This window comes from Colias eurytheme, chromosome 6 (assembly GCF_061535395.1).
Source record: "Colias eurytheme isolate Ceu_HAF_F1 chromosome 6, ilColEury1 Martin Lab GWU primary, whole genome shotgun sequence".
NCBI classification, from domain to species: domain Eukaryota; kingdom Metazoa; phylum Arthropoda; class Insecta; order Lepidoptera; family Pieridae; genus Colias; species Colias eurytheme.
Genome location: NC_142985.1, coordinates 10,211,694 through 10,232,391, shown reverse-complemented (window position 1 = coordinate 10,232,391; position 20,698 = coordinate 10,211,694). Strand labels below are relative to the sequence as shown.

At 33.6% G+C, this 20,698-nt stretch overlaps 3 protein-coding genes across 4 annotated transcripts in view; 1 reads left to right on the top strand and 2 right to left on the bottom strand.

Moving 5' to 3' along the window:
• kcc (solute carrier family 12 member kcc) overlaps window positions 1-20,698 on the top strand; it is a 270,331-nt gene that overhangs the window by 171,964 nt on the left and 77,669 nt on the right. The gene's annotated exons all lie outside the window — the stretch shown is intronic.
• LOC149907991 (trypsin CFT-1-like) lies at window positions 15,808-17,641 on the bottom strand. Its single transcript, XM_090103445.1, has 4 exons — window positions 17,539-17,641; window positions 17,003-17,171; window positions 16,398-16,653; window positions 15,808-16,176 (listed from the first exon to the last, which is right to left on the bottom strand). Exons 1-4 carry the CDS (start codon window positions 17,582-17,584, stop codon window positions 15,880-15,882), a joined length of 768 nt encoding a protein of 255 aa, XP_089959571.1. The 5' UTR covers window positions 17,585-17,641; the 3' UTR covers window positions 15,808-15,879.
• On the bottom strand, window positions 18,305-19,914 carry LOC149907990 (trypsin CFT-1-like). The gene is made up of 4 exons (XM_090103444.1): window positions 19,857-19,914; window positions 19,480-19,648; window positions 18,925-19,180; window positions 18,305-18,667 (listed from the first exon to the last, which is right to left on the bottom strand). Exons 1-4 carry the CDS (start codon window positions 19,903-19,905, stop codon window positions 18,371-18,373), a joined length of 771 nt encoding a protein of 256 aa, XP_089959570.1. The 5' UTR covers window positions 19,906-19,914; the 3' UTR covers window positions 18,305-18,370.

Sequence of the window (20,698 nt, the reverse complement as noted above, 5' to 3'; positions counted from 1 at the left end):
CGGCACGAGTGGACGGTCACGGCCGCACACTTGTAGATATATACAATGGAACTTGAAAGTCGTTGATAACTCAGGGACTGTAATGAAAACTATTTTCGTGAAATTTATATGGAGCTGTTTTGGGTGATACGGTTTAAGAAAGTTACAGGCGTAGAAGGCGTATTAAGTAATAGGTGCTAAATGATCTAAAATGTTAAGATGCTATTTCTAAAATATATAATTGTACTGAGATTTATTTTTCAGAGCTTAATTTAACAGTGTAGCATTTTTTTTAATAATAATAAAATTAGTATGTATTTCGGAATTGTTTTATTAATGTAATACAAATATATTTTTTAGTAATATGATCTTGAGTTTGCGTTTGCCTAATGACAGCATAAAATTATTTACACTTTGTATTCTAATTAAAGCAAATGGTATCCTATTATTACGCCAATAAGGGGGTAAAAACAATCAGTCTACAGCTTCTCTAACGAGGGTGTTCATAAGATAGCCTTGGGCACACCAATAAACCCTTATAACTTTGTTAATTATTCCGCTAGTCGTGGCCCAATATAGACAAGGCTCGCAGGAAACCAGTAACAATATTTTGAGTTAATTTTATAATAAACAAGACCTCCCTTGGGTACCTACTGAGTTATTTGTGGTTCCTCTGTAATGTACAGAATAATAGATTATAATTAGATTTCACTATAATTTACACCTTTGACCTTTTTCGTCGAATCTTTGTTTTGTCGATGTTCGACAATTGCATCGTATAGATATCGATACATCTTTTTATTATCTTGAATAATTAGTTTTTCACATCACACACAGAATACATCCAACATTAATTACATAAGTAATGTACTAATTCAAATTTCTAACACTTAAGAAATGTGCACTCTATTTTCGTAAAATGTTTGAATATTTATATACAGACGACGAAAAATGCTGAAAGTAATTAAAATTTTAAAGCTACGCATAAAACAATTAACATCGCATATTATGAAGACTAAAATATGTACCTAGTTTTCCTTTGTTGAGTCCGACACAAGTTTTATTGTTAAAATAAGGAATGAAGAATTTTTCTCGCCGACAGAATTTCTAGAAATATAATTAAAACTAGCTCATTTATGAGGAACTTCTAAAATGAAGATAGCCATTCCTTTGTTCAGTTTCTTTAGTACTTACTAATCTTTATGTTCTGAAATAAGGCATTTAATTTCAACACAAAGTAAAGAAAGTCATTGACAAAACTGGAGAATTTTATTCCTCGGGCGTTCCTTTATTTATGTTACATGCCATACAATTAATAATACATTTTTATGAAAATCACGTTCATACAAATGCTAAAATCAGATTCTTACATACGATGCTTTTGGTATAAGCATTTTCATATGTGACGACAGTGACGTTCGAATGTGCGAATGCTCAACGTTCTGTTCGGCGCAATGCTCACAGCTAATGATCACTTACCTGTACATTTTTTAACAACTTGAGTAATTTTTTCATTTGAACCTTACAATGTAAAAGACTTCGTGCGTTTGCTTTATAAAATGTAGCCTACACTATTAAGCTCGTTGATTTAAAATGAGATTGTCATAAAACACAAAAATGGTCCTCATCGAGGAGCGGTTCCATAAGATTTAAAAAGGACGAATGATCGATGTTCTAGTACAAGTGAATAATGGAAAGACTAAGTGTAAGTAGTCAATCGACTGGTTAAGAATTAAGATCGACTTTTTTACGTAATTAACACAATAAACGAGCTTTTAAAACTAATTTCCAATCGATTAACGAAATAACGAGCTGTAATAAAAAGAGGTTGTTGATTTTCAGTCACATTTAGCATAAATAAATCGGCATACACCCACCACCATATGTTTAAAAATAGCTACTTTTTGTCCTTAAAACGATAGGGTAGAAGCATGTCTCCCTTTCGTGTTTATGGTCGTTAGCGACAAGGGTGGTGCTACCACCCTGGTGGCGACGGTAGTACACCACTAGGCTTGCCCCGATGTGCGTGCTTTCGCGAAAAATGTTATCCGTGGAAAATAGTTTTTCTATCTTAACGTGAATTTTATATGAATTTTGTATGAAAATTCTGTTAGAATATATTTTTTTATTAGTGTTAGATTTCATGTTTTTTTAGATTTTTTTCTATCGTTTACGTAATAAGGTACAAAATAAATTGTGCATCTTGAAAATCAACAACTATATTACATAATGTTAGAGTTGGTTTGTAAAAAACATTAATAATTTAAATCATATCGAAACCGATGATAAAGTTAAAAGGTGTTGTGATTATGTATTCAACTGTGAATTTTATTAAAATCTTCTGACGTGCGATCGCAGGCCTTGTGAAAATATTTTTTTTGTAAAATATTTCATTTTTGCGTTGGCTTTTAAACACCGAGATATGAAATTGATACGGGTGGATTTTTAAATGATTGGATGTACACTGTTTCCATAACAATTCAATTACATTCCATTTACAGATGTTTTTCCAGTAAAAACAGTATAAAATATTTACTGTTTGTTTACTTTACTCGTATCGTCAAAAACGAATAAATTAATGCCTGACGTAAAAAACATAAACATTATGAGGAGATAACTTTGTGCTATTACTTACATAAAACTTGAAAAAAGTGGATGGTATCAAATCAACTTTGGAGAATTCGGTTTAACGATTGTAAAATTTTCTTCAGTAATGGAGAAAAACAAATATTACTTTTTATCATGAAAACATCTTGAAATCTTGATTTAAATTTTATATAGAAAAGGCTGACACGATAACATTAAGTGCTCAAACTGAGGTGAAAGCTAGTTATTATATACAGCTTTTTGGCTTGCTTAATTTTCATCTCCTAGTGTAATTATAATAAAGCTTGCAGTTTACGTCAGAGCGAAAATATGAATTTAATTCTTAACCTAAATAAAAGATTAAAACACAGCACATGCGTGATAATTAATATGAAGCTTGCTTTGAACACTGGAATAATCCGAATGTGATATTTACCGAGAACTCGCTCGCAACAAATTAATCCTCTATATTTACATAATTACTTTGGAAATTTATGTTCGTAATATTTGATTAAATGTCTCCAGTAATACGTATTAATCAACACCAAATATACATTGGCATATTGCGTAAGTCGGTAATATTGTAGCTATGTATGTAGTCCTAATAAAACAACTTTGTCGAACTAAGGTTTGATCTAAATAAGCGTGATGCTAACGCAGGCCTGTCTTTCTTTATTAGCCTCGAATGTAGGTGAACCAAGCATATCGACGAACTGCTATTTACAGTAGCTTATAAACATTGTTACAACTGAAAAACTGGAAGCTTTTTCATAAGCTGTGAAGCACGTATAACATAGAGAGGGAATTAACGGATTACATACTGAAAACAATTGATAACAAACATGTAACATATCTATCTGATTTTCTTGTTAGAAATAATGGAAAAATAACTACTAACTAAAATATCATTGTTATTTGTTAATCGAGCATATTCTCTGTGAAACCAACGTATAATCTAATTAATACTGATTTATAGTACAAGGATTTAAATTTAAGTAGGGTCGAAATAATTCGGGATTGTCTCGTTCAAATTGGACAAACGTAAACCGGAATGTTTTACGATCACTTAAATTGTAACCATTAATGTTTCGTACTTGTTGGGAAGACATTAACTGAACCGCATAACGGATAATTAACTAGCCTTGCCACGAAGATAAAAGTTTCCTAGATAGCTGGATAAAATGTAAGAAACTGCACAACTATGTAAATTATATGTAACTAGCTTTCTGGCTTAACTCGCGTGCACTTAGCGTTATCGTGAGGCAGCCCTTCCCTTATGTTGAGTGAATAAAAACTATGGAGGAAATTTAAAAAGTGCATTACTTCACTTTCAAATTAAGAAATAGCTTTGGCCTCAATTATATTAATGAGAAAATAATAAGTGTATCAAATTATACAATTAACAAGATTATAATATGGAATAACCATCAGGACCTTAACAAATAGTAACCATATATAAATCTTGTCTTTTAAAGCAAAAAAGCAATGTATATTCTATAAATATGGGCTAAGTTTGATACTATGAAAGCTACAAACAGTAAATAATAAACAACAAATAAATAATAATAACAGTAAATACTTAGCATTCTAATAGTATAAATTAAACATAATAATGACTATATACAGGTATATTTATAATGAACTAGCGAAGTGAAGTGACTGACAAGATGTTCAGCAGTGGTGATACGCCGTTGATGACGCCAGATGGCTACAGCAGTATTTCCCAAGGTCAGAAAATAAGATAATCTTATTAAAAATAAGTATATTTCAAATTATTTGTATTTTAAATATTTTATCAACACAAAGTCTGCCAATTAGATTCGATTATTCAAAAGTTTACAACGCCATGTAGGGGGCGCGGGCGGTTAGTATGTACTAACCGCCCGCGTTCACATATATTTTTTTTTTTGGGCAGCCCTACTTAATTTCATTGATAAATATAACCGACGTTACTCTGAAAATATAGATATGGATTCCTTTGTGGATTATAGAGCAAATGTCTCAGTACCATTTTGCTTCACAAACTAATTTTTCGAACACAGAATCGTGTTTTTAACGATCTATCGATTTAAACCATCATCCGGCAAACGAAGATGATGTAAAAGCGTGGTTGAAGCTAAGTGAAATCACGTGAATAACAACTTAAAAGGAAAAACTCTATGAACCATTTTCATTAAAATATGGGTTGTGAATTTATAAAATCAAGATTCACATAAAGCTGATCTATACCTTCTAAGTGCGCTTGATGTCTGTAATCCCTACTTAACTTAGGAATTAGGATCTTTAAGAGAACTACTTTAGACCTAAAGTATTTGCGCAAACACAGGTGTACTCTCTATAGGGTACTGAGATGAAAATCCAAAACGTACTGATATTTGATTACGTTTCGGATTTTCTTCGCTTTATTCGCTTGTTCTATAAAAGTAGTTAGGGACTTGATATAAAATTAAATACAGGGTATGTTAGCATGTAGCAAATTCAAGTTAAACGTTTATATTTAACTAGTGGTCCGCCCCGGCTTCGCCCGTGGTACATATTTTGCAATAGAAGGTAGCCTATGTCCTTTCTCGGGTATCAAAATATCTCCATACCAAATTTCATGCAAATTGGTTCAGTAGTTTAGGCGTGATTGAGTAACAGACAGACAGACAGAGTTACTTTCGCATTTATAATATTAGAAAGGATTTAATTTTACGTGCTGTTTAGCGGTCAACGTTTTGTGTTATTATAAATTCTAAAGACCGTAAAAATAATGAAATTTAGTGCCAAAATTAAAATTAGTAAGTAGTTTTAATGTAAATTATCTACTCCATAGTATCTTCTGCGAAAATGATTACCTAACAAAATTAATTAATAAATAAGTTTTATGTAAACTCTACACCTCATATTCTACTAAACGACGTATAACTACGCTTAGTACATGTATATTTAGTGGAAAAATAAAAAGCACCAAACACAAGGTTAAATAAGGCCACGCCGAAGGTGCACTGAATATTTGATAGCGCGGGAAATATAGCCATGTACGACGAAGGACGAAGATAAACGAAATAATAACTACGACCCTGGATTATTTATATATCCAACACTTTCCCTTTTATTGAGATGCCTTCTGAACTATGTTCCTGAATACGCTATAGGATTTCTCAGATTTACTTGGTTTTTGCGGGTTTCTTCAAAATAATTTTATTATTTTTGTATACGTCAATATATTCAAGACCGAATATTGGAGCAACATACATTTAAAATATTTTTTTGTTTTATAAGTATTATTTACGTTTAAGAATCATATAAGTAATCTGTCAATAAAAAAAAAAACAAAAGTTATAAAGAGATGTTAGAAAAAATTGCTACAAAAATATATTATGTTTTTCATGAGAAATATAAGAAAGTAATGGTAACGTAAAATAAGTCCAAAATAAAGCTTCGAGGGTTTATTCATACCACGATATTACGAAACGGAACAATTCGTAGCATATTGTTATAAAAGTACGATCGTTTTCATTGTATTGTCAAGGTAACATCGAACGAAGGACAATCACATGAATAAGTTAATAACACAGTTTAATAACAATGTCATTCCTCCTGACAAGGACGAAGTAATTATAGTTCTGTTTGTTTCGAACACGTGTATAAAAATATCATATTTTTAACTAACTGTGCCCCGCGGTTTTATCCGCATTGCTCTGCTCCTGTTGGTGATGGCGTGGGGCTATCTAACACCGAAAGAATTTTTCAAATCGGACCGGTAGTTCCTGAGATTGACGCATTCAAACAAACAAACTCTTCAGCTTTATATAATATTAGAATTAGAATAGATCCTTAGGTATTATGTACTAAAATTTCATGCACAAAATAATAGTAAATAGATAAAATTGTTATAACAGTTGCTTTAGATTCAAATAGGTTTCATTACAACAAAAAATTTGTATTTAAGCCATTAATTACAAATTTTTAGTATACAGTAATTATTTTAATGATGTAGAGCTATTATGGCCTATTAAAGTATTCAATAGTTAGTAAATATTCTAAATAGATTTAGGCTAAACATTTTGATTTTTTTTTAATTAACTAAACTAATTTATTTTAGGAGATGATAATATGTTTAGTCTACTAATTTCAAAGAATAAAATCTTCCAATTCAGATTCATTCTATTCCACATTAACTTTTCCTTATAGGTACACACAAGTTGAGGCTAAGACATACGACACAAGATATTGACATAGACATTTTCATATACAACATATTTTATATGAAAATGTATTTGCCTCAACAAATTATCAGAGTTTACTTTTATAAAAACGTATTTAATAAATAAGCAGACTAAGAAAACTGAGCTCTATTACGTCATTTCAATTTAAATTTAATAAATGCAGACACCGCTTAACGTAGACTGAATATTAAATTCTTAATAGCGTTAATTAAGCATTTAATATAACAAAATAAGTTGGTGGAATAGAAATAGAAACGTCTTCAGTTGTAGGAACCTTGGTTGCAACCGTGACCGACCCTAATAAGGGCTATAAACGCCATGCATGGGGCTCGGCAAGTTCAAGTAAAAATCGATGCAGGTGTTCGGCTGAAATCGTGCTTTGTCGTGTTCATTCGGCCCCGGGACTCAGGTGATAGAAGTTTATACTGTGACTGAAAAGTTATCTAGCAACATTTTCATTTTTATAATGGCCACTTTAAAGAAGTATCTCCGTAGTGGTGACGGTCTCGGTTTTTTTAATGAAACAAAAACTCGAGTTATTAAATTTAAGAGATAAAGTATTGTTAGTGTTTTAGAGTAATAAAATAATTAAGAGTTTTTAACACGCAAGGATGATTTGTCATTTGTATTATCATGTGACTAGTTTATTTAGGTAATACCTATGCTAAGGCCGTCCTTAGCATAGGTATTACCTTCCTTTTACCTTCAAAAATAATTAAATCTCCGTAGATTTAATTATTTTTGAAGTGAAAACTTCTTTAGCGGCGTTGGGTATAAAATCTTAAACTCGCGTCAGGACACGTGGCCTGATCGAATAAGCGTAAGACGGATTTTTCTTTTTTTTTAGCCCTTATATTCCATGCGTAAGACGGATACCATTCCAAAATATCAAACATGCTGAACGTTAATAATCAAGTTTTCACTTCTGCCGGCACTCCCGGAGTGCAACCCGTCTTTTTTTTTATAAATCGCTATGACGTCTTACATGTATTTTTGAATAACAATAGATATCATTATTTTTCTCTCAGTCGAATACTTAATGAAATATCTTTTTCATGAATAGTAGATAAATGTAACAATACAAATTATATAAAGCCAACCTATTCTTACGAAACAACTAACATCGTCTCCAAAAGAGCCATTGTTCCAAGCCACGAAAATGCAGAATCCTCGAATAATAACGTTTAATTTGTTTAATGGAAGTATTTTGTATCCAATTGTGTTCCAAATAGCGGCCGTTGCAGTCACGGTCGCAGCTATTGTTCTTCGTTCGCAAACTACACTTTTATTTTTAACTTTCGCGCCTATACATTGTTTATATTTTCTGGAAAATATTGTGCGCGAGTAACATTAAAGAATAATGCCTGGCTGCCAGCATTTACGTCCTAAGTTCATATTTCACCTCGAGTCTCATCAACCTTTACAATTTACATAATAACATCATTCTTTTAATTCTATTAACAGACATGTTGTAAAGTTATTTCACGAGAGACACCCGTTAATAATCTAGGTATATTATATTACATATACTACAAATAAACTACATAATGCTTGTAAAACTATTATCATATTGAAAAATCTAAGAAGCTCAAAGTTCACATCCCATGATATTCTTACTGATCTAAATGGACGTTGTAAATATGCCATTACTTTAACTTTGATAGTAGGGGCACGTCGTCTGGGTCCCCGGGGCACGTGACCTCATTTTTACAAGCTTACCAGCAACTTTGAAAAATGATCTATGTTACAATATTGTGTATGTTATAGACTACAAGCCCGCATAGGACAAAAATATGGGTCAAATGAACCACCATGGGACATATCTAGAACGATAGCAGAGCAAAAAATAATAAGATTCATCACTATGCCGTCACTTGTAAGCTGTCCAACTGAGTGCAGATGAGAATTGAAAAGTACAGGTAGACTCGGTAAATTTTGGTCATATATTTTTGTACGGCATTCTTAACCATCGATAGATCCATTAAAAATAATAAGAAACCGCTCAGTGCCGTACAAAAATGGTGGTCCACCAAGTCGGAATTTTTATTTAATTTCCGAGAGTTACCGGGGGTAAATTTGGTCATTTGACCATGTACGGCATCTGTGTCATACTATTGCTATACTGCTTTTAATCCATTATTCCGCAACGCCGTACAAAAATCATGGGGACAAGGGGAAAAAATCGAGAGATGCAATCCCCTCTCTTTCCCCACTCCAGGGGGTCATTTGACACAACACGAAATAAATTTATTTTTAAAGTATTTTATGCATAGATAATATTTTTTCATGTGCCGTACATTTTCGTTGGTTCAAAGGGGAAAAATCTGAAAAAGAAAAAAATCCATATAACGAAATGTTTGCTTTATATTTTTATAATAAAATAGAAATATACATTAATATTAAGAAGCTCGAGGTGGTTAATTATCACCTTGGAAAGTCGGAGTCAGGTGAAATGGACTCCGTTAAATTGATGAACTAATAAAAAAGCTATGAACGAAAAGATGTGAATTATATGCAATCAGTCCATGAATACAGGTAAAGTCACAAGCAAATGCTAGTAATATATACATATTCAAAATGTACACGTAAAGCGCTTTCAAATGATACCAAACACTGCATATTTATCTTAACTTTATTTTTTTACTCTGTATGTTTTGTCCGCTAGAGGGCGCCACATTAGATTTTGTGAAACCCCATATAGCCTTTAGCTAGCTGGTCGTTGGTTATCCAGTGAACAATTCAGACGCCTCTAATGATATGTCATTTGTCGAATTCTGATAAGTAGTTTAGAAGTTACGAGGGAATAGATGAACATACATACATGACCTGTAAACAACCATAACCCTCATTTTGCTTTGCCGTAGTTGGGTAAAAATATGTTAATGCCGTACTGTATCAAATGGCCATAAAGCACTCTTAAAATTGTAGCTTTCGTCGCTTTCATCAGCCTAAAAGATGTGGTCTGCACAAAAATGTACGGCATCGTTTTTTCCTAATTTATCTATGTTAATACTATTTAAAACAACGGATAAAGTGTAGAAAACTATTATATTTCATTAATCTACGATGTTTAAACTTTAACAAAATTTCTGGTTTTGCATTTCTCTATAACTTTTTTTAGAACGGTTTCTTTTGAACGGCAATACTATACAACAATTGAATTTTACAATATCATGTTAAAAAAAAAGTTCCCGTACAGGGTCAAATGACCTTACAGCTCTTTATATCAAGAATTCGATGAAATTAAGATGATTATTGGTATACATTTAAAAGAACAATTATTTTTTGACGGCATTGCTTTTAATAGTACTTTTGAGTGCTAGATAATGTTTTGGAACCGAAGCCGTACTTAGTCAAATGACCCCCTGGAGTGGGGAAAGAGAGGGGATTGCATCTCTCGATTTTTTCCCCTTGTCCCCATGATTTTTGTACGGCGTTGCGGAATAATGGATTAAAAGCAGTATAGCAATAGTATGACACAGATGCCGTACATGGTCAAATGACCAAATTTACCCCCGGTAACTCTCCGAAATTAAATAAAAATTCCGACTTGGTGGACCACCATTTTTGTACGGCACTGAGCGGTTTCTTATTATTTTTAATGGATCTATCGATGGTTAAGAATGCCGTACAAAAATATATGACCAAAATTTACCGAGTCTACATGTACTTTTCAATTCTCATCTGCACTCAGTTGGACAGCTTACAAGTGACGGCATAGTGATGAATCTTATTATTTTTTGCTCTGCTATCGTTCTAGATATGTCCCCTGGTGGTTCATTTGACCCATATTTTTGTCCTATGCGGGCTTGTAGTCTATTACAATTTCCTGTAAATATATTGAATACTTTGTAACGTTTGTAAATGACGCATTCGCAATATCCGCATTTTAACTATTTCCGCAGTTTCATGTATGATTTAACGTGACGAATTTTAAATATAACAGTGCATTTACATCAAACGAGCGAATACTCATTCTAACCCCACTAAGTCAAATTATTTTATTGTAACCAGGCGTAGAGCATTCTTTCGTTGTTTCTAGTGCGTTCGTTCGTTCTAGTGTTCTAAAACTGAACAATTTTTCGTTTACACCAAAAGATCACGAAAGAATGCTCTTGCTCTAGCTCTAGGCTCTATATTCGTTTGACGTAAATGCACCGTTACCGAAATTTCTTCGTAGCAACGTTGCTGTTATACTTTTTTTTATTTAATCAAACAGTAATTAAATTACCATCTATTTATACCACAATGTTGTTAAGTTTCATTCAACCAAGGCCAATTACAGATTCGCCTCAAATCAAGCCACAAACATTATTATATGTCAGTACATGGAAAAAAGAGTCGATGTATTGATTAAAATAAAATCTTACTTTAAACATTGTAGAAACTTCGAAAACAAATATTTTATATCAAAACGTTATTAACAGTTATTTTTATTTTCAGGTACATACATAACAGTTCGCAGAAGAGAAAATCCGCCTTCGATTCCGTGAGTGATAAAGAAACAAAAACTTTATGATTGACTAGTTCAGTGAAAATTATTCTACCTCCTATTTGTATTTACTAGTTACGCTAATCAAATGCCGTAAACACTACTGTATTCCAGTTGTCAATGATAACGAATATTGATTTGCTCCTCATTTGCATAATGAAACAGTGTGAGCATTTATTTGATGTTAATTTGCTTTGAATTAAATATAGGACGCGTTATTACATCATCCCTGGGTGGATAGTATAATAATATACCTATACCCACAGACATGTATACATGTCTGTGCCTATACCTATTTCGTGTTTATTAGTTATTACTTAATTGCATTAAGGTTAGTTTATTGTTACGTATTTATCTTTGTCCACAGTTAGGTGGCCTGGAAGAAATCGCTTTTAAGCGATAAGGTCACCTTTTGTACTTTACCTCGCATCTATACAAATATTTATAAGTACTGTACATTGTAATGTTAAATGGTGTGGTACAATAAATGGTTAAATAAATAAATAAATAAACTGTTATGCCTAAATGGCATGCTACATGTAATGTGTAATCTATATACATTTACCTTTACATTTACAAACATATTATGAAAAGATAAGATTGTGTGTAATTGATTATGTATCTCTTTATTTATTTAACCGATTTTGATAATTCATTTACCACTTCATCATTTCGGAATATCAAGTAGGTACTTACCTATTTTTTTTTACTTTTTTCCTGTATTAAGTCGTGAACTGACTGAACGTGTACCGACTTAAAAGTGGCATTAACCAAACTAAATATTAAAAAATTAAAAATAGTGAAAAATAAATTTATAATTTTATAGCCATGATATCTTTTTTATGTAGACGACATACTCATACCATAGAATATAAACACTAACATGACCAAATAATTCTATTAAAAACTAGCGGTCCGCCCCGGCTTCGCCCGTGGTACATATTTACGTTTTCTATACATAAGAACCATCCTCGTACTTCAAGGAATATAATAAAAAAAGAATTATCGAAATCGGTTCAGCCGTTCTCAAGTTATGCACTTACCAACACATTTTGCGATTCATTTTTATATATAAGAATTAAGAGATTACTTTTAATTCATTCTCCTTTTAACAAGCATACCGGCTCTATATATTTCCATCCTGAAAGCGCCCCTTCCCTACCGAACCAGAGGCTGCCTTCCGGCACTGGCTAAGCGTTTTTTGTTGAATCTTTTAATTATATTTTACCTGACCGTATTTTCTTACACAGTCTTCATTAATATAAATTAAATGCTCACCCTTTCTCATTAAAAATCAGTCTTGTATCACTACATAGTATAAAACAAAGTCGCTTTCTCTGTCCCTATGTCCCTATGTATGCTAAAATCTTTAAATCTACGCAACGGATTTTTATGCGGTTTTTTTTAAAGATAGAGTGATTCAAGAGGAAGGTTTTAGTATATAATTTATTACGTTTTAGACAAAGCGGGCGAAGCCGCGGGCGGAAAGCTAGTATTCTATAACACTAAATAAAACATGAAAAAATGGTAATAAAATTTTACACATAAGCACTAAGCAGTAATATTATTGTAGAAACTAGTAGTTAGAACAACCTGCATTACAAACTTTAAAAATAAACACAACCGCTCTCATTTCCAATACATCGCTAATATTTCCCCGATACAAACTTCTAACAACGAAGCTGGCATACTTCCATGTCCCTACTTAAAACCTTACGTGGCTTAGAATAATATTACTTCATTTTGTAAAACGTACTTTATCTCACACTTCGTGGGAATGGTAATTCTGGAAATATATTCGAGCTCTCAACGAATTCTGAGGGTGGTAAAAGGAGCATAATTTTAAACCAACAGAAAAGAAGGTAAAAGTTTATCTACCTATAACTTTATTCTGGTATATTAATAACTCAGGCCCCGGAATCAGAGACACAATAGAAAATCTATTGTGTCGTGGACCGATCGGGCCGTTCGGGGCTCAATGGGTTAAAAGCTAAATAACCTTAACCTTGCACTGATTAATAAGTTATAAAACTTGTTAAACTTCATAACTTTTTTACAACTTACTAATTATAACAATACCTCATCGTAGCCATTTGAATCCTAAAAATATTACCTTGTGGTTTCTACCTTACATTATAGTCATATTATCATAAAATATCGACGATGAAGTGTCAATATATGCTAACTACAAAAACTACATTTTTCAGTAGATAAAAAAAACGTTTTATTTCTTTTTCGTTACCGTTTTTAATTATTATTTTAGCTTACGTTCATTATCAAAGGATATTAGATATCATGGAATCATTTATGAAATGTAACTTCACAGCTTTTTAAAAAAAACATGCAGATATTAGATATTGCTTGTAATTGTATTAAAACAGGAAGCCGTATTTTTTAGATACAATTTATTGCCAATATACTTAGAAGAAATTGTTCTAAAGATTACAACATTTTTTTATTTTAATATTAGGTTTTAGTATCAATACTATAGTAAAATGTTGATTTAAAATCCTGTCACTACACGTGATTATGCTCGAAGATAGTGGTTTTAATATAAAACATTATTTTAATTTGTTCAACTTCATATGGACGAGATTTTCTTGCTGCTTTGGTTATAGTGGCATAATCACTTGGAACGTACGTTCAAGTCAAGAAATATAAGATAGCGTCGAAGATTTACTCATCTTCACGGACGGGTCCAAGACTGAAAATGGCACGGGTGCTGGGGTCTTCTCTGAGGACCTAAACATTAACATCTCGCACCCCTTGGGACCCCGTAATACAGTATTTCAGGCTGAATGCCTAGGACTTCTACTTGCAGCTTTAGCCATAATCAAAAGGAATGTAAAAACTTTTCGATTCGGATCCTATCATATGCAAAGTATAGGATAGCAAAGCAGCACTCATGGCAATCAAAAGCCATGAAATCACTTCAGGGTTAATTCTAGTGTCACCTAGCCCTAACTAGGGTAGGTATGTGATCTGGGAAAGTCCCTAGTACTACAATGAATAAAAGGACACAGTAACTCATGAGGAAACGATGCTGCTGACATATTAGCCAGAAGGGCATCTGAAACACCGGTCATGGGACCTTTTCCAATTATACCGCTACCTGCAAGCTGGATCCGGCTGATGATTACCCAGCTCACTAGCACTGCACAAAAAGCAGAATGTTCAAGCAGATCTGACTGCAAGCATGCCAGAGAAGCCCTACCAAACATTGACTCTAGACTTGCACGTCCGATTCTCAACCTACGCAGAGTGCAACTACGTGTAATAACAGGGACCCTCACAGGGTACGGCTCCTTCAACAAACATCTCTTTAGGAATCACAGACAGTCCGCTATGCAGAGCATGCATGGCGTCCGAGGAAACGGCAGCCCACGTCATCATGGAATGTACGGGGGTTGCGGAGTACAGGGCAAGACACCTGGGGTCTCCCTGAAGCCTTCGGCAGCCCTCACAAGCTGCTTGGCTTCATGTGCTCGGGTGGTTTCAGTTTTAGCTGGTTTCCCCCACCTCCCTCTCTCACGCAAAATAGGCGCTTGACCTCGAGTTGCGGAGAAATGCCCGTATATTATTATAAGTTGGCGTTCAATGGTGCTATGAACTGAATCGCATTCCATTTACGTGTGACTGGGTTCTAAAAACTTTTGAGTTATAGTAATATTATACTTTTTACTAAAATATAATAGTGCGTTCGACATAACTGCGTTGCGATTTTGGTAAGTGCATCCGTCAGAAAATATAATAATAGGCAGCTGTTGGCTAACAGTGCTAACACAATGCTTTTCCAGGTAATTAATTACAAACGAAACAAAAGTGCTAGACGTCAGGTCAGCAGCTGTTTCGTCAAACCTACAACAAAATGCTTAGTAATTTAATTGACTCTACGAACAATTTGTTGGTATCTTTACACGCATAATGCGATGGTAGTTTTGGAAAAGCACCAAGAAACTCATCAAGAATGGCAATTTTTCGATGGTTTGTTGAGTTTGATGGAGAAGCACGTGTTAGAATACTTTCTTCTTGGTTTGAAAGCATGCCAAACTCTTAACCCCGGAATAAACGGTAAATGAGCCCAAGGAAAGCGTGCTTAAAAACATAGAGCGGACGCTTCAGGGTGTAGTTAGAATATATTGCCAGCAAAAATGACGCAACTTTTGTTATAAGGTATTGCTACACTTTAATATTTGCTCAAATTGACTGTTTACAGAGAAATGACCTTTATGGGCCTATGTATTACTCTATTTTAAGTACGAAAATGCTATAAAACGAAAATCGCTAAAATGTTAGTTAGGAGGTATTGATACTTCATCGTCGATATAACAATTGAAGTGCAGGAATTTCTTGATAATTTTTAAGCAAAAGTACCCTTGTCAACAATGACCTCAACATAATTTAGGGGTATTATACTTATCATGATGTGTAACATCCACATCAAGCTTTGAGCCGCATTATTGGTGAGAAATATTTGACCAAAGTCGGAAGCAAACATTATTTGACGGAAAAGAAAACACACTCTGTATTATATTCTTCTTTATTTTATGCTATTCATATTCATAGAAAAGGCGACGTAGAATCTCCTTATACTTTATTACGGGTAAAATCTCAGGCATTGGCTTGGATCCAGGATGTAAAACTAGACACACGCGTGTTCACACCAGGGTAAGCGGGTAGTCCACACCCGTAGCCCCAAGATGCGATTCCCACTATGACGTTGTTGTGAATGAGTGGTCCTCCAACATCGTTCTGACATTGATCTCGGCCTCCTACATCCAACCATCCAGAGCACAGCATATTGTTTGTTACAGCGTACCCTAGAGCCTTGTAACGAGATGCGCAAATCTGCTGATTGACAGTCCATATTTGGACATGACGGAGCAGGTCAGATGGAGGACCGCCATACTGTTAAAATTAGAAAATAATTTAAAATTAATACTATAAAATTGCGTTACCTACCATGCTTATTGTAAAGTATTGAGGAAAATATAATTAATAATTGTTTATAATAGAATTTGTTTCTTTCACATTATTCTAATAGCACCATGCTAACCGATGTCAAGATTATATAAACTCTTTTTAAACATACTAAAGGAGCCGTAAGAGAAATTCTATGAAAAACTTACATAAGTAGAACCCCATCCAACAGCCCACACGGGCTGGTTATCGTTCAGCATATACGAAGACCCGGCAATGACCCCGGCTTGCACCGTATTATTGAATTCAAATTTCTTCGTAGATCGCAGAATAGCTATATCACTGTCCAAAGACCCAGGATTGAAGTAGGGATGAAGGATAATACTCTGGACATTGTGCACTTTACCGCCAGTATTTGCAAAACTCGACCCAACCCGTATACGCCAGTAACTGCTATTATCTTTACTGAAATTTAAAAGGAATATGTAAATGAATTAAACATATCGCATATGAATGTAAGTCACGTGTCTGTTCTTCGTGAAATTGTGCCAAAGTTAACAATGTGTATGCGTAAGTTATAATAAAATTTTTACTTAGAAATGTTTAATTACATCTTCTTTAATTGGATTCTCAATTTAAAAAGTCATTTTGAAAATTTATAATTTTTTCACTAGAATTACGATAAGGTTAGAAAGAGAATTACGTTAATACGGGAGAATTAGCTTTTAGATAAAGGAAATAGATACTTTATTTAGACTTTAGAGCATCTTCTCTAGAACAAGAACACTGAACAGAACATAACAAGAATACTTACAAAATGCAGCTAGCCGAAGTAAGTATAGATCGCGTATTAATTATGGAGCCGACACAGACTTGCGAAAATGTGACATTGTCTGAAGAACGCAGTACGGCAGCAACATACGGGTAGGAATTGATAACAGCTGTAGATCCACCGACAATCCTCGACTGAGGCGCTGCGGCGACTGGACATCGAAAGTTTTTGTTAACATACTGTTAAAAAATGAGTAAATAACAAAAAACTACAAAGAGATGATCTAAAAACCCGGTAACATAATTCATATAAATATTTCATCTTCAACAAGGTACAGGGCACTTTTACTTCAAAGTCTTACTGAACTGACTTTTGATAATATTGTACGGAGGTTCAAAGATAACTCATCTCGGTAGAAAATAGAAATATCTATGCTACCAAACACATTATTATGATCGTAAGCACAACTATCAGCAATAAAACGCAAACACAACATTTTCTCATTGACAGTAACACAGGCATTCTAAGAATTAATTCGAACAGAACATCAAGCAATTAATCGTCATTAATATTCTTACCGCAGGCTGAATAGAAGCCGACAATAAAAGCAATTACTCCACGCATTATTCTTGCTTACTAAAGTGCAGCAACGTCCTGGTGATCTTTTATTTATATAAGTGCTATTAAGTACCATCGAATCGATAACAAACAATAGAGAAATGGAACAGGGATATCGCAATTCATAAGAAATTATGAATCGTCTGTTTGTTGTTTTGAAATGCTGATAGATTATTTTGTAAAGTACTTTTCGTCATTTGTGCTATAAATATTTTATCAATAGTAAACAATTATCTAGTACCTAGTTTCTTCAGTGCGTCACTGATATTAACGATAACACATTCAAATTATTATCTTCCATAGAATTCTATACCAACAATTTTTTTTCCACTTGATGAAATTGTGGAGAAGCTTTGTATATTAGGATTAGATTCAAGCTACAAACTAAAGTAATAAACACTTACTGAATACATTTTCAAATATTTTTTCAGGTTGTTACTACTGCTTAGCTTTCAAAAGTTATTTTGTAAAGTGTTTAATGAGCAAGAGCAAGTATATTTACATGCAATAATGTATGGTTTAATTCAATATAACCATATTCTTAATATTTATTTCAAATTAAAATGTCCTTACTAATTTTATTACCCATATAATATCACCATTGTGAATCCTCACGGACGATGGTGATCGTTTACGATTAGTTAACCTTATGTTATTTAATTGAACATTAGAATCTACGATACTTAATAGGTCTACAGGAGAGGAATGGTAAAGAAACACATACAATTTGTAAAATAAAGATTTTATTCTTAAAATAAATTATGATATTTTTATTCAGTCTTTTATTCAAACTTAAGCATTAGCCGTGATCCACGGAATGTAATTTGACACTCTCGTATTAATATTGGGAAAGTGGATACTAGCACACTCCTGAGCCCACGAGTACACTCCGACCAGCACGTTGTTGTGCACCAGAGGACCGCCCTCATCGCCCACGCACTGACCACGACCGCCAATATTCAACCAGCCACTGCATATCATGTTGTCAGTAACCGCGAAGTTGACGAAGTTGTAGTTATTTCTACACAAGCTCTGGTTGATCGTCCATATTTGCACGTGGCGCAATTGCTCCGATCGTACAGCGTTGGGCTAAAATGATCAAACAAATACATTAGCTTTAGCGATAAAGACAGAGAACAAGGTTGTCTATAACAATAATATAAAGCTGAAGAGTTTGCTTGACCGCGGTAATCTCAGGAACTACTGGATCGTTTTCAAAAATTCTTCTTCTCTTTAACCGTTTCATACTTACGTGATCTCTTAATGCTCTTGTTAATACTATGGGCGACGCCGACCGCCCATAATTCATAAACTTATAAAGTTAAAAAATCTGTTGAAATTCTTACCCCAGTGCGTCCCCAGCCAAGGGCCCAAACGACAGCATTATCAGCAATAAAGTATCCCGTGTTAGCAAGCGAAATAGCTGTAACAGTATCAGAGTATATGAAATTGGTAGCCGAGCGGACGATGGCGATGTCATTTTCGCGTCGTTGGGTGATGTAACCGGAGTTGATAATAATGGCGTATACGTTGTGAACGGTGCCACCGCTATTTGCGTATGTGGATCCTACTCTGATTCTCCAGCGGTTGATGGGTTCGTTACTGCAAATAAGTAAAAAGATGACCTTTAATTTTGTAATCTTGTATCTGAAATCACTAACAAAAAATATGCACCAAAAGCTCCTCATGATCTCTCCTCTCTAATGATACTTAAATTTAAACCTTCATATTCCGGCAACTGGTCCAAAAGTATCAATTAATTGTCACACAACATTCAGATGCGCATTTTTCATCATTTAATCTAACAATACAACTCTTTATAACTCTTTTTTAACTAACGAATGCACTTCTTTCAAATAACGTACACTCTTGACTGTAACACTATTATTATTTAAACTCACGCATAACAAGAAGCCGCGGAGAGAACAGCTCTATTATTAATAATGGAGCCAGCGCAAGCCTGGGCGTATGACGCACCAGTTCTGGAATATATCATAGAAGCCACATATGGGTAATGGTAGATTGTCGTGAGTGCTCCACCAGCGATCCTCGATTGCCTAGCGGGAACCGCTGAAAGAAATTAAAACATTTGTTATTGTATTATTTAAAAATGTGTGAAGAAACTCATATTTTTTTGGAAAAAAGGTTTTTGTGAAACAGTTTTTGCACAATTTTTAAAAATGATGAATTTATCTCACTATCACAAAAATTTCCCAAAATCTGAAATGTATTTTTTAAATTAAAAATCGAATGCTTAATGCTAATGCGTAATGCGTACCCGTGACAACCGCAAAACAAAAGAGTAAAGAAGTAAAAATGAACCGCATTTTGTAATGTGTTTGTGAAACTGATATTAATAAATAATTGCAGGTGTTTATATGCGACAAGCATAGTAGTACAATGATAATAATCGGCAGTTATTGGAAAAAATAATTTTATCAATCGCCTTAATTATCAATAATCAGACCAAAACAAAATATCGAAACTTCTATTTAATTATATAGTTTCCAAATAAATGACCTAATAGGGCTGTCACCGATTTAAAAAAAAAAGACGGGTTGCACTCCGGGAGTGCCGGCAGAAGTGAAAACTTGATTATTATCGTTGAGCATGTTTGATATTTTGGAATGGTATCCGTCTTACGCTTTTTCGATCAGGTCACGTGTCCTGACGCGAGTTTATGATTTTATACCCATTACAGAAAAAGTGCTCAACGCCGCGAAAGAAGTTTTCACTTCAAAAATAGTTTTTGCAAACGTCTGACTTTTTTCTCTGTATTTTCCCCCGCAAAAAAATTGAAAATAAATCGACTAATGCATAATTTGGTGTATAGTAAAACATTAATATCAGAAGTTATTATATCATACTAAACAATAAATCAAGTGAATTAATAACCCTACACAAGCTTGATAAGATAAGCTGTTAATATCTTATTTTAAAATAGATTGTCCATCAAAAATGAAGATTTTTAGTATTACAGTTATTCATTTTTTTATGAGTCATTCCTTAACATTATTTTCTAGTGTAGCTGCTCTTGGAATTCCATATCAGATGTTCCAGGTCTTTAAATTTATACCCTCATGAGAAAATGCTAATCATTGTGGAATAATTTTTTGATAA